The 14,537-nt window shown below is 42.7% G+C and overlaps 1 protein-coding gene across 2 annotated transcripts in view; it reads left to right on the top strand.

Moving 5' to 3' along the window:
- The window catches only part of cyth1a (cytohesin 1a), a 37,341-nt gene extending 29,071 nt beyond the window's left edge, over nucleotides 1-8,270 (top strand). For both annotated transcript variants that reach the window (XM_063186210.1, XM_063186218.1), the window contains exons 9-13: nucleotides 208-319; nucleotides 4,989-5,065; nucleotides 5,444-5,512; nucleotides 5,925-6,079; nucleotides 6,582-8,270. In XM_063186210.1, the coding sequence (XP_063042280.1) occupies nucleotides 208-319; nucleotides 4,989-5,065; nucleotides 5,444-5,512; nucleotides 5,925-6,079; nucleotides 6,582-6,660 (492 nt within the window). In that variant the 3' untranslated portion in view covers nucleotides 6,661-8,270. The remainder of the gene's footprint in view (nucleotides 1-207; nucleotides 320-4,988; nucleotides 5,066-5,443; nucleotides 5,513-5,924; nucleotides 6,080-6,581) is intronic.
- Nucleotides 8,271-14,537: the final 6,267 nt, after the last annotated feature.

The following is a 14,537-nucleotide window of genomic DNA, read 5'->3' as shown; positions in this document are numbered from 1 at the left end:
TGTGTGCGCGCGCGTGTGTCCCTCACTGTTGGTCTCTAATCATCGTCTATCTCTCTCCAACTGTCTGTACTCTATTGGCACTCTTATCTTTTCTTACTGTCTCTATTGGTCTAATTGTCTCGCTAATCACATCTGTCTGACTCTCTGTGTGTCTGTCTGTCTGTGTCTCACTGTCTGTCTGTCTGTCTGTCTGTGTTGCTCCTGTAGAATCTGTATGACAGTATAAAGAACGAGCCCTTTAAGATCCCAGAAGACGACGGCAACGACCTCACACACACTTTCTTCAACCCTGACAGAGAAGGATGGCTACTGAAGCTGGGTGAGTGTACACATGCGCACACACACACACACATGCACACACACACATGCACACACACTCACACTCGTGCAAGAGCATGCACATATACACGCACAGCACATGCATAAACACACACACACACAGTATGTGTATACACTCACACAGATGCACGCCCACATGGAGCGTGTAGGAGGCCGTAATGTGAGGTCTGTACTGTATCATCGTTTAATGAGCCGCCCACCGTCTAACCGCCATCTGCAGCGCAGCGCAGCGCAGAGGAACCCATCCCACAGTCCTCCTCTTCAGCCTCCGCCATTAAATTATACAGTAACTTAACATGCAGCCACTACATTATACATGGAGCCTCGCTACCAGCTGGACAACTAGGGAGCCGTGAATTATTTAAACACACCACGCACTCATGAATACAGCAGAGAAAGAGACTGACACATAGACTTGCAGCCGAGCCGCACACACAGAATTAAAGCCTCTGTCATGCATAGATTTACAGCGGAGCACATGGACTTAGAGCTTCACACAGTCCCTTACTTCAACTCCAGTTCTCCCTTGTGCTTCTGGCCCCGTGATGAGGGTGCAAGACGTCATTGACAATGGAAGTTTGATTCAATATCTTGCACAAGTGCAATTCAAAAGGTCATTTTCTCATTTGCAATTGGGATGTTGAATGGGAAAGTTTCTCCAAAAATTTATTGTGACTGCCTAGGCTGACAGCGTAGAAACGTTATTGTTTCTTCATGGAGGCCGGGCGTCAGCAAAGTGCTCAACTGCAAGCCGAGGATGGGAGATGGGATAATGGGGTGTACCCGGAGACGTAGAGCCAGAGATTCTTTAATAGGGCTGGGTATTGCAGCTATGTTCCTGTATCGATTCGATTTCGATTCTGAGGGTTTTGAATCGATTAATCACGATTCGATTCGATTCAATTCGATTCACTCCGAATCGATTCAATCCGTTCCCTTTTTGGTGCAAGGATTTCCCCCAAAAGATGCTGTTGCCTATTTTTATATAAAAATGTCAAAGGGCTGTGGCTTGACAGTGTTAACAGATTGCTAATTTGTAATAAGTAGGCCTAGGCCTAATTGACTAATACCTACTGGGTATTTTCCATAGACCTAAATGAAACAAAAAGAACAAAAAGAAAAAGAGCAAAAAAATCGATTTTGTGCCCTGTGAATCGATTATGTGAATTTTAAATGATATCGATCGATTATCGATTGAATCGATTATTTTACCCAGCCCTATTCTTTAAGTAAATAGAGATATGCCAATGTAATAGGTTGCACCTAACATGACCAGGTTCCGGTCTGCCTAAAGGGACGTGTCATAATACTCCTAGCAATAATAGAACCCGGAAACAATGGGCCAATGGAACCTCTCTCTTATCTACTCTCTCTGGTAGAGCCTCACACATAGACAACGCTGGATATGCCCAAGACGCTTGCAGTGAGAATGCGCTAAAACAAACAGCCCTACACATAAACTCAGGGCCTCACACATAGACTTAGAGCCTCATACATACGGCAGTTGTGGGCAGCAAATCAACATATGCACTGGCATTCATGAACATATGTGCCCTAAAACACACTTGTCACTGTCTGAGTGTGGAGCCATGTGTCACTAAAACAACGACCAGTCACTGTCTGACTCGCACGCACATGTGAACTCACTGACCCACAAACTCAATCAGACATTGTTTCTCCATGGACTCATCCTCTTGTCTCCTCTCCCAAACAGCCGTGCCCTCTAGTGGCCACAAATGATACTACAATAGAGAATGCTGTAATCTGTAATCTGACCGATTTGTTATATTGTGATTGACTGTGATTTGAATGTATTTTTAAAAATCATTCGTCGAGTTTGAAGAGTTCCTCCGCCCTGAGAATCATCGGAGAAGCGTCGTGTGCACAGACTTTGCATGGTGATGTGATTTCTTTATCCCCCTTTTTAATTTTTTAAAAAAAATTGTTTTTCTTTTCTTCCTCGTTTGTTTGTTCCCATGATTTTTGGCTGTTGTCTCTCTTCAGGAGGTATGTAAAACCTGCTCACCAAAAAAAACCTGAGTCTCTTGCTATCGGTCCGTCACGCTTCTATTCTGTTTAAGTCTTGTATGTCTCTCTCACGCTCCCTCCCTCTCTCAATACAAAATTAGAGTGGTGAAGGAACTGCCACTGTTTATTTCATTTTGTTTTTGTTGTTGTTGTTTTCCCATTGTTTATCATTTTTGGTTTAGTCTTTTGTCTTTATTTGGTCTCATGAAGCAGGGTGTTTTGTCTGCGTTTCCTCTCTTTCTCTCGGTGGTCATCAGGTGATCGAGGGACGCTTGGGTGGGATTGGTCTGTTTTGCTGTGTGGTGTTTCCTGGTGTCATCTGATTGGCTGCTTTGTTCCCCTCAGCCCACTAGATTGTCTGACTGCTGCCCTGCCAGCCAACCAGCCGCACCCTTTTACTGGCAGCGCCACCAGACTGGTGTCACATGACCCTCGTTTTAAAAAGACACAAGTGCAATAGCCACACACGGCTAGCTAGCAGATTTTAGCACTCTGACATCAAATTGGCAAGCAGATTTGAACAGCGACAGCTGCATACAGCAACAGCAACAGCTGCATATATCCAATTCACATTTACATTCACCAGTAACATTTTTTGATTTGACAGACTACCAAATGTTGAGCGGTTTCAAATAGTGTCAATGCATATAATGTGTTGGTAGTGGCTGTCTTTAACTATAACATAACCTCCAAAGCTTTTACAACATAATTTTGAAACTTTCCCTATCACCAATGGGAATTGGTTTATCATGGACATGTTCTGGTGCCAAAAAAACACAATGAGGCAGAATGGTTTCCCCTTATTGGATGACGTCAATCCCATCTGTACTGTGAAGTTGAGCAGCGTGACAATCTATTGGCTGACCTGGAACTCTGCACCCAATGAGTCTGCTTCTCTTCATGCTTCAATGAGGTGGGGGTGCTGGTGTATTCCGGTGTTTTGGGGGGGGCATGTATCTGAGAATTACCGACTGTGAATGTTGCCTGTGCCTGTGCCATGGAACCTGATGTACACCCAGATACTGTTTGTCTTGCCAAAAATGACTGGAGTGTTTTTGCAGTGGAATGAGACACAGACGATCTGTCTCCTGTGATTTCACTTGTCACCTCATTTGTGTTTTTTTGAAGCACACCTACCACCTAATCTCAATGTAATCTGCCCCCTTCCCCTAGCCCATTTATTCATCTCAACACATCCCAGCACTCCCCTCCCTGCTCCACCTTCGCCCATGCCCCAACCCTCTCCAAACATCTCCACAGAGTTTAGTCTGTCTGGCCGTCTGTCTGTCTGTATGTCAACAAGGAGATCTTTGGAAGGGTTGCCTGTTCTGACGTCATAATGCCCAGGCCAATCAGCCTCCTTTGTGTCGTTGACCTAAACCAATCAGCTCTGGCCACGTGACCTCATGTGCTGTTCTCTGTTCAACTTTCCTGTCTGCCATACTGTTTGCTTGATGATGGACGCTGAATATTACATATGCAAATACACCTTCATTCAGTCATAGCATTTGGCAGTTTTGCCTAATAGTTGATTTAAATGTTACAAATGATCCCATTGATGCTGGATGTTGCATTACGGAACATTTATTACACAGACACCTAGAGCTGCATGACGCAACATTCAGGCTCATGAGATTTGAGAATTCTATCAAAAATGTTGGTATGTTAGAGCTAAATTAACACATTCCAATGCAAGATGAGGGTCTTGCCTTTTAAATGCAACTTATGTTGTTTTTATGTGGTTTTTTATGTGGTTTAACTTTTTTTAAGAAGGGATTAGGCATTCAGCGGGCGTTTTTTTTTCAGTTGCGTTAGGCATCAGTGGGTTAATGAAGGAATGAGGGATAATACTGCAGAGCCGGTTTTATCAATAAGCAGATTAGGCAGTTGCCTAGGGCCCCACCAAATTTGCCCATTGTAGGGGACCCCCAACAGTCAGCCCTACTATGGTAAATACCAGCAAACATAATACAAAAGGGCCCCAAGTCTCTATTTTGCCTAGGTCACAAGAGATGTTTAGATGTCAAGAGATGTCTAGCATGCAGAGACTTGTGGACTTAGCGTGCCACTTGGAACCTTGTAAAGAGCCCGTGGGTGGATCTGACATTTGGGTTTTTAAATGAGCTGCTTTCTACATTCACAATGTTTAGGGAGAGAGTGTGTTTTCAAAGCCAACACTCAAGGTCAACAGGCCTAAGTTGGGTACAACTATCAAAAAAGCAAAACCGATTTCTACAGGACCATCTGATTGGCATAGGATCTTTATAGTCTCTATCACATGACTAAAATGAATAGCAGTTTATATAGCTAATGGTGAAATCGTATGTTGCAGATTGATTGCAGTCTTTTGTAAAGACGTATGAAGGGCTGATGTGTATGAAGTGGCTAAATGTATGCATTCTTTACTGCTGCTGAGTTTAGCTGGAGTTATCTGGGGAAAGAGGTCCAGGGTTTGTCATCTGGTCTGAAGGGATGCTGTATGGGTTTCCTTCTGTCTGTCTGTCTGCCTGTCTGTCTGCTGTGCTATGTTTGTGCTGGGGCGCTCTATAGCGTGCTTCCGATCCTTCGCCAGCTCTGGCCCCCATACGCCCGCCCTCACACCCTCTCCCTCTGCCCCACAGGTGGACGAGTAAAGACATGGAAGAGGAGGTGGTTCATCCTCACAGACAACTGTCTCTACTACTTTGAGTACACAACTGTAAGTCAACCAGGTTCATGTGCATTTGTTTTTCCACATGTGAAGGGGGGGAAAAGATTCAGGAACCAAGACATTGTAGCAATTTTAAGTAGCTGAATTTTGAAGACCTTCTGGTAGTAGCTTTTAGATGTGCCAGTAAGAGGTTTGGTTTTTTTTTTTTTTTCAATGTAACTTTGTGTCTCCATTTCATGTACCAGGCAGATTTCTTGTGTATTCCATTGTACTGTGGCCTCTGTGTTTGTATTTTGTATGCTTATGTGTCAGGGCCATAGCCGTATGCATCATGTGTTGGCATTGTATATGTGTTGTAGCATCATCCTAGGTGTCATATGTGTTTTATATGGTGTTTTATCATGGTTGCCTTTGATCTCTCTGTAGGACAAGGAGCCGCGAGGCATCATCCCTCTGGAGAACCTCAGCATCCGGGAGGTGGAGGACAAGAAGCCGGTAAGGAGAACGCTTGAGCTTACAATGATGTTCCCAAAGTTCAATGGTGCTGCTGATGTTTTCATGTCTGTCTTGTATGCTATATAATATCTTGGACAACAAAGTCTATCCATCTTAAATATTTTTTTAAAATCTTACCAGTGCATCTTCTACAAAGCAAAGCATAGCTTTTTCATCATTGGTTCTGCATTTAAAATGTAATGTAATGACATTTAAAATGTGCCTAGAGAATTTAAAATGTGCTTTTGACTCTGAGGAAGATGCAGGTGCATCGAAACGTCAGTCGCTTTGTGCTCCAAAAAATTAAAAAAACTCTAAAAGTATGCTGAGTGCTCCGGTCATCCCTGGGTCTAGTTACTGAGATGTAGCCCAGTTTGCCGTCATTTAAAATGTGTGTTTTTTTGTACTGCAGAACTGCTTTGAGCTGTTCATCCCAGACAATAAGGACCAGGTGATCAAGGCGTGCAAGACGGAGGCGGACGGCCGGGTCGTCGAGGGCAACCACACCTTCTACCGCATCTCCGCCCCCACCACCGAGGAGAAGGACGAGTGGATGAACAGCATCAAGTAAGCTTGGCCTTATCAGTCATCATCATCACGGCCCTACATGTTTACATCCAAGTCTGGCTCCACCGTTTCACTTTAGCCTGGCCATTATCATCATCATTGTCTGTTCCCTGGCCTGCACACCCTGAACGTCTGGCCATATCCATTATCATTTCCATAAACATTACATACATACTGGATTCTGGATCAACTGCATCAAGTAAGCAGACATAGTGGATAGGGTGGAGATGGCGGGCTGTGCCCGGTCTGGCCTGACCTTATCATAATTATCATTTCTCTATGCAATACATCAAATTATAGATCAACAGCATCAAGTACGCACACGGTGCGGGGATGCAGGGTTGGAGATTTGGGGGTTCTGCCAATTAAAAGTAAATACGTTTTTGGGCGGGAAATAGGGTATGTGGGTTTATTTGCTAATTTCATTTGAAATATTCAAGACATATTTTTGTATTGTTTTTCCTGATGTCCATGTATGTTTGTTTGTTTTGTTTGCCATCAGGGCTGCCATCAGCAGAGATCCATTCTATGAGATGCTGGCAGCGCGCAAGAAGAAGGTGTCATCCCTGAAGAGACACTAGAGGGCGCCGCAGCCAAAACACAGGCTCAGGAACGACACGCTCATCGGAGGAGGAGACACATGGCCCACTGCTGGCTACAGCATGCGTTTCCTCCTCCTCCCTTGCTCTGGGATTGGTTGATAGCTTTTATAGTGGGAGGGGTCTGCAGGGGAAGGGTCCTCTTCATTGACTGGTTATGGTTGTCAGTCATTGTAGGGTCTCTTGGCTGCTTGTCTTCAGACTGTTCTTTTGGTCTGCTCCCAGCTGGCTGTTGTTGGTTGGAGAAAGTTTTGTCATTCTCCCCCTCTTTAGTTTCTGTGCGAAACTTCATCTTACTTAACCAACTTTTTTCGTTTCACACTTGCAAAAGCAACTACGTCAAAACTATACAATCAGCAGGTCTGACAGAAAGAGGGGTCTCTATTAAAGTTTCTGTGTATGCTTTTGGAAATGAGTAGCTTTCATTGTGAGCTTTCACATTTACTGGCTGAAAATGTATTGTTTTTTGTAAAATATTTTTTCTATTGTGATGGTTCTTCCGTTCAAGCATTGTGGTTTTCACATCAGGCATAATGAACGAAGACTGAACTATTTTTCTAAGGAGTATGGGATGGAGTGATGTGTGTTCAGGGGATGAGAAGTGATCAGGGATTGGGGGTTGCTGGATGTCTTCACTCTTTGCGTGTGTGTGGGTGATAACATCCGGAACAGCCCATTTTGGAGGCCTTGTCTGTGATGAAATGGTTTATAAAAGCATAGCTAGTGTACTGTAGACATTACTAGATTGTATTCGATTGAACAATAAGTCTGGTCACGCCATGTGCCTACCTGCTCTCTCGCTGGGTCCCTCACAAAGCCCCATGCCCATGCTGCGCACTCTAAGGCCCTCGCGTCACGTCCACACTGTAAGCATGACTTCCGGAAAGATGACTTCCGAGAGAAAAAAAAAACACAACTTCCATCAGTAACACTTCCGTAAGCACGACTTCCATAAATTCCACTTTGGTAAAAAGTCCACTTCCGTCAATGACACTTCTGCACAGACTGTGATGGGCAACCAGTGATTGATTCTTTTTGTTCACAATCCAGTGCCACATATTCCAAATGACCTGGTATTGCTGCTCGAATTCAACCAGGTGATTATTCAACCAGGCAAAAAAAATGAACAGATAAAATCAGGTCATTTGGAATACGTGGCACTGGAATGTGAACTAATGAATCCGGATTGCCCACCACTGTGACTAAAGGCGACTTGTGTAAAGTCGTCGTGTTTCGGACTTGTACCCTGAGCGCCCAGTGCCTGCTGATGTTCAGTGCTCTTCTCTTGGTTAGCGTTTGCTGCTGACCGCTTCGCACTCCCTCTCGTGCACTGACTGTCAGAAAGAGAAAAAGAATCTAAAGTCTAAAGCAGTATTTGTTTATTTATCATGGATGTATATACTTCAGTGTAAAATGTATACTGTCTCCATTTCATGAAGAGCGAACATGTCATGTTTATATATAGCATTGAATTGTTATTAGTATAGTGCCATTTATTTTTCTTTTTTTCTGTGTCATTTTAAAGTTTCTACCATTTCAGTGGTAACTTGTGCTATAATAAAAAATAAAAATAAAATTACAGCAAATAACTAGTTTCTGATGTGTCTTCATCTATGCTTTAGGCTGGTTTTACCATGGCCTTGGAGTTGTTACCATGTAAAGGTTGTTCAGAAGGTCTGGAGTTACTGGATTGATTGTCTATTGCGGGTTAGAGGGGTGAACCCAGTTTGAAATGTTTGGATCACTTGGTCATATAAGACAGTGTTTCCCAACCTGGGGTACGCGAGCATACGGCAGGAGGTACTTGGAAAATGTATGGGAATATCAAATGTAGGGAACATGGTCACGTTGGGATAGAGAAAGTGATATAGAACTTGAGTTAGGGGTACTCAAGGCACAATGAAAAGGCTTAGGGGGTACACGAGACAAAAAAGGTTGGGAAACAATGATATAAGATAATGTACCTTTATATAATTATTGATTATAGTATCATTCTGGCTTGGTTGTCTGGAGACGTAGACAACATGACATAATCTACTGTATACTCTGGAAAGAAATTGAGAACTGAGTGGGAGCGTTGAGTCTAGTCATGAATAATCGGTGAAGGGGGTTCTGTGGTTACTGAATGGCTGGTTTCTGTAACAGCTGGTTACCTAATACCCATACGTCGGAACCAACAGTGATTGGTCATAAGTAAATATCACTTTTAATTAGATTAGTTTTGACCAATCACTGTGTTTCTCACATCTGGGTAACCACTTTTTATGGGGACACCAGACATCACCTCACACCAGCTCATAGCCCAGGGGCTGCCAGTTTTATTCCTCACACAGTCAGGAAGTGAATCATCCATGACTGGGGTAGCATACAACATCCTGCTTCCTTGGGTTGTCTGTTAGATGGTAAACCAATTTCGAAGTGTGCCCGCCCGGTGCTGTCATTATGACAAAAAATGGGGCTTTCTCTAAAGTCCAGCAGATGGCAGCATTAATGTGCAACAGTGTCATTTCTAGTCTGCCTAAACTACACACTGCTAGTGGTGACACATTGACAGGTAAAACACTCAGAAGAGGAACACAATGGTCATTGGTCAAGAAATCTTATTCTTAGATACTTTTCAGTGCATAGTAAACTCAATGCCAGAAATTAACCGCTCTTTCCCCATCATACCGACAAAGCTAAGAAGAGAACAAAATGTGTCTTTGTGACTTAGCAAAGGTTACAGTATATTCTGGCTTCCCTGTACTGTAGTGTACACACAAGGAAGCGTAATGCATAGGATAGTAGGACAGAGGAAAGGACATTCTGTCACTTTCCAGTCACCTCTGTGTGTGTGTATATGTGAGTGGATTGTTTGTGTATGTCAGTCAGTGTGGTGGAGGATGGAGGCATTTCCTGAGTGGAACCATCCGAGTTCACTCCAATTATCTTCACTGTTTCCCAGAATCAGACTCCTCCTCCTTCACCAGCAGTAACACACACATACACATACACACACACACACACACACACACACACACACACACACACACACACACACACACACACACACACACACACACACACACACACACACACACACACACACACACACACACAGAAGCATGCGTGCACAGCACACATGAAACAATGTAATCTAATCCACACAGATCAATCCTTGTAGCTCTGCTACTGTAAGATAAAATGCAAAATGCACACAGCACAAGCATGCGGGCCGCAGGACGCCGTTTTGGCAACAATCGATATCAGATCTGTTGGGAAGTCATTGCCATACAGTTCTCCACATCAGATATTGTTAATGGTGCTAATACAACACAGCATGATCACATATTAACCACACACTAGCTTACAGTACACATCAGATGTGGCTAACGACGGTAATACTGTACACACCGCTTGATCACATATTAACCAGGCTAGCATGGAGTACAATAGACGAGCACACAGTGGAGCCAGGAAAAGGCGTTCAGGAAGGAGCAAAGGACAGCGCAAGTCCTGGCACAGCTTGTGGGTACAGCTCATGCAGGTCGGGCCGCTGACAGCTTTGGCCGGGCCCAGGACAAAGACATCTGAAAGGGGCCCCCCACCCCACCCAATACATACAATGTCATGAGGACCCAACTCTGGGCCCGGGCCCGGGACAACTGACCCCTTTGCCCCCTCCTTCTCGGCTCTCCTGCATGCAGGCATAACTTCCTGCATGGTGCACAGGCCCACATTATTATTGCAGAGAACTGGGAGAGATCCCATCAGACAGGATTCTGTATCTCAAATTCCATCTGCTCACTTCTCCGCACCCTCTTTGGTTTTCCTAGTACACAGAAAAGGTCAAACAAAGGACAGCATCTCCACACGGATCGTCAAAAGACAGCCTTGGCGTTTCGGTACTCAACACTGATGCCACGACGTACACAAAGCTGTGTGCAGATGAGCTTCTCTGCCCTCAAATGATGCTTTGCTCATTTTGGGATTTTAATTTGGGGATTTTAACTCATTGTATTAACTTATTGTATTTTTATTCTCATTTTCCTCTGCTCTGTTTCTTGTTTTATCAGCTGTTTTTGTGTGAAGTTCAAGTGTATGTAATGAGCTATATAAATAAACGTGCCATGCATTGCTGTTAGAAGATGCCATGCCACCACAGTGTTAATGCATGAATGACATATCCCCTGCTATTTTTTGCTATCAGAATGGCAGTGTGTGACCATGTGTTACTAAAGACTCTGTAAGGAAATGTAAAGCAGTGTGGTAGGCTAGTAAGGTGGTCATGGGTGCCGCGAGGGGGAGGGGAGGTGTTACAGATTCTAAGGGCCCGACAGCACTTAGAGGGCCCTTGGAAGGATGCTGATAACGTAATTTGTCATTTTGGGGTCCCAAAATTTGAATCTTTCATAGGGCCCAACATTTTTAGCGCTGCCCTTGATGGTGGTGAAGCGGTTTCAGTGAATATATAATGCTATTTTTGGAACTGTGTGTGCATTAGGGTGCATCAGTTGCCCCCTATGAAAAGATATTGCCTTGGCCCTATAGTAAAACTGTTCTACACCCAGTAAATAAAAACACACTGTGTAAAATATTTTGAAATTTGGATGAAGTCTACCGGGGCCACCAGCCCCATGAAAATAGAAAATAATGGTGATAGTCAGAATCTTGGAATAGAAATGGACATTTTGCTGCATAAAGCTACCCAATAAAAACATATTGTCTCAGCTCTGTGATAGAAATGTTCTATGCACAGTAAAAACACACTGTGTAAAATATTTTGAAATTTGGATGAAGTCTACCGGGGCCACCAGCCCCATGAAAATAGAAAATAATGGTGATAGTCAAAATCTTGGATAGAAACAGGGCTGGACTGGCCATCTGGCATGGCGGGCATTTCCCGGTGAGCTCCGCACCCTCGTTGGCCACGATTTTTTTTTTTTTTACATTACTGAAAATAGGGGCCCATGAGGGTGCAGGGCCCACCGGTGAGTCAGTTCTCCGGCACTAATAATAATGAGGGGGCCCCCTTAAATCCAAAAGTGCCCGGGCCCTATTTATCGCCCAGTCCATCCCTGAATAGAAATGGACATTTTGCTGCATAAAGCTACCCAATAAAAACATATTGCCTCAGCTGTGTGATAAAAAAATGTTCTATGCACAGTAAAATCACTCTGTGGAAAATGTGTTGAAATTTAGATTAATTCTACTGGGTCCACCAGGCCCATGAAAATACAAAACAATGGTGATAGTGATGGGCAACCTGAATTCCAAAGTCCAGTGCCACATATTCCAAATATAGCCAATATAATGAACCAGCTGACCCACTGCCAGTATCAAGCAAGAGATTGTGAAGTTGTATGACTTTTGTGTGCTTCACCTGTGGGCCTACAGGATTGTACAGGTAGCTGTTACAGTATTTGCCTAGTGCTTAAACACTATAGGCAGATGCTTAAACCAAAGTAGCGTATTGTTAAGTTGTTGGTGCATAACTTAAACACTTATTGCTTGACTCTAAACAAAAGTAAGCATTACACTTTCATACCAGTTTAGCAAGGCACTTGCTCCTTTACGCAACACACAGACTCCAGCTGTCTACACACAATTTCATACACAAGACACTTTGTTCAAAAGTAAAATCTCAGAGTGTCATTGTGAAAACACATCTGTTAAAAAAACAAAACACACTGATGTATGACAAGATTTAGACACAGACAATAAAACACATGCTTTCAAAATTGATCACTCTTCTGCCATGTTACAAAGTTGCATGCTTTATATTTTATCACATTTGTTTTATTTTGCATTTATTTGTTTTACTTTGATTGCTTGTATGCTAAACAAGGCGAATAGCACAATGGTACTAAAGAGTAGAATATGGAGTATGGCATTGACTGACTCACGTACTGTAAAACCTAGCCTGATACATGCCGCCAAGAGTAGCCTTTTGTCTTCATCATCACATAATGTGAACATGATAGTTTGTAGAAATAGTGTCATTTTCAAAACATAACCAAGCAAGACCACTTGAGCAAACTGACTGAACATGATATAATTTTGATTATGTCATGTAGATGTCAGCTGCATAGTGTGTCTGTGAAAATGTTTTGTATTTCGTGAATACCTCATACCTCATAACCAAACAAAGTAGCCTATATTGACTTGATTGTCATTGATGATTGTCATTACAGCGTGTTGACGTAACCCCAAATTTATATCATATTTAGATGTTTGAAAATGTGTGAATATAACCAATACACAAAAACGGTGCATAAGCTCACCTACACACTGTTGTACTTAGAATGATGTACTGTTTGAGATATATTTTGCTTCGGTTTAATGTCCTGTACTGTAAGGTGCAGTTTTGCAATGTACAGTATTGAATTTTGGGGTCTTGTGAAAATGTACATTCTGTGAGACTGAATAGACTGCTCCAAAAAGAAAGACTGCTGTGTTTTGTATAAAGCAGACAACTGTTTTAAAGTTGATCTAATTTGTTTTCTCATTTGGTGCTTTTGTGTGTCTTTTGACATGAAAGTGAGGTTTTGACAAAAGATTGTAAGGTTTTTATGGCAATGTTTATGCTTTTATAGCAGAGCTTCATGTTGCCATATATGTGATGGGTTTATCTCCAAGTGTTGAGAGTAATTGGCTTGTGTGTAGAGTTTTGACTCTATGAGCCAAATTTTGCAAATTGTGTGCAAGCAGTCGGCAAAAACTGTAATACCTGGTGGAGCATCTGAACATAAGCTGTGAATGCTCCTTGGGAAGACTTGTTTCTTCAAGAAATCCCTGCAGTAGTTCAATAGAGTACATACAATACAACTGTATGTGATGTTGGAAAGAGTGGCTTCCCAAAACCTGTACTTTAGTGGCTTCTATGTATGTCATGGGTATCACCAGTCCATTGCCAAGGGCCTCTCAGGTAAGTTATGGTACTCATCTGATGGAGTGAAGTGAAATACTACCACAGGCGATGGGATAAAGAAGTAATGGCACTCTTCAATACAGTTGTATTGACTGCCTTGTAGCCAAGTCATTCCAAGGAACATTCACAGCTTTAGTACAGATGTTCCTCCCACAGGTGAAACACACAAATATAATAGTCATACAGCTTTGACATCTCTTGCTTGATACTAGCAGTGGTCCAAGGTAGCGAGGAATTGATATTGTGTTGCAAAACAGCAATTTTGCCTGAATATAGCCGTTTGACCATCAGTCTGTCCTAAGACTGAAGTCTGTGTAAGTGGATCGACTGAATACACAACCTGCTTAGATATTCCTTCTGTTTGTGCTCCCAATACAGGTGATCTCACTAATTACCTCATCAACCTGGCTTAAGTGGTAATTAGGCTCAGCTGGTTCATTATATTGGCTGGGGCAAATGTGTCACGTGGTTTGTCCACCTCTGTTTTAAGACAATGGCAAACCTAGATTCAAAAGCTACAATCCAGTGCCACAGATTTCAAATTACCTGGTTTTACCTGTCCAATTGCCCTAATATAACTGTAAATGTAAAACTAGGTATGTCATTTGGGATATGTGGCACTGGACTTCAGCTTTGGAATCCAGGTTGCCCATCACCATCACCATTATTTTGTATTTTCATGGGCCTGGTGGACCCGGTAGAATTCATCTAAATTTCAACATATTTTACACAGAGTGATTTTACTGTGCATAGAACATTTTTATCACAGAGCTGAGACAATATGTTTTTTATTGGGTAGCTTTATGCAGCAAAATGTCCATTTCTATTCCAAGATTCTGACTATCACCATTATTTTCTATTTTCATGGGGCTGGTGGCCCCGGTAGACTTTATCTGAATTTCAAAATATTTTACACAGTGTGTTTTTACTGGGTGTAGAACATTTTTAC

Source organism: Engraulis encrasicolus, chromosome 2 (genome assembly GCF_034702125.1).
Source record: "Engraulis encrasicolus isolate BLACKSEA-1 chromosome 2, IST_EnEncr_1.0, whole genome shotgun sequence".
Classification (NCBI taxonomy): Eukaryota; Metazoa; Chordata; class Actinopteri; order Clupeiformes; family Engraulidae; genus Engraulis; species Engraulis encrasicolus.
This window is presented reverse-complemented; position numbering and strand designations above follow the sequence as displayed.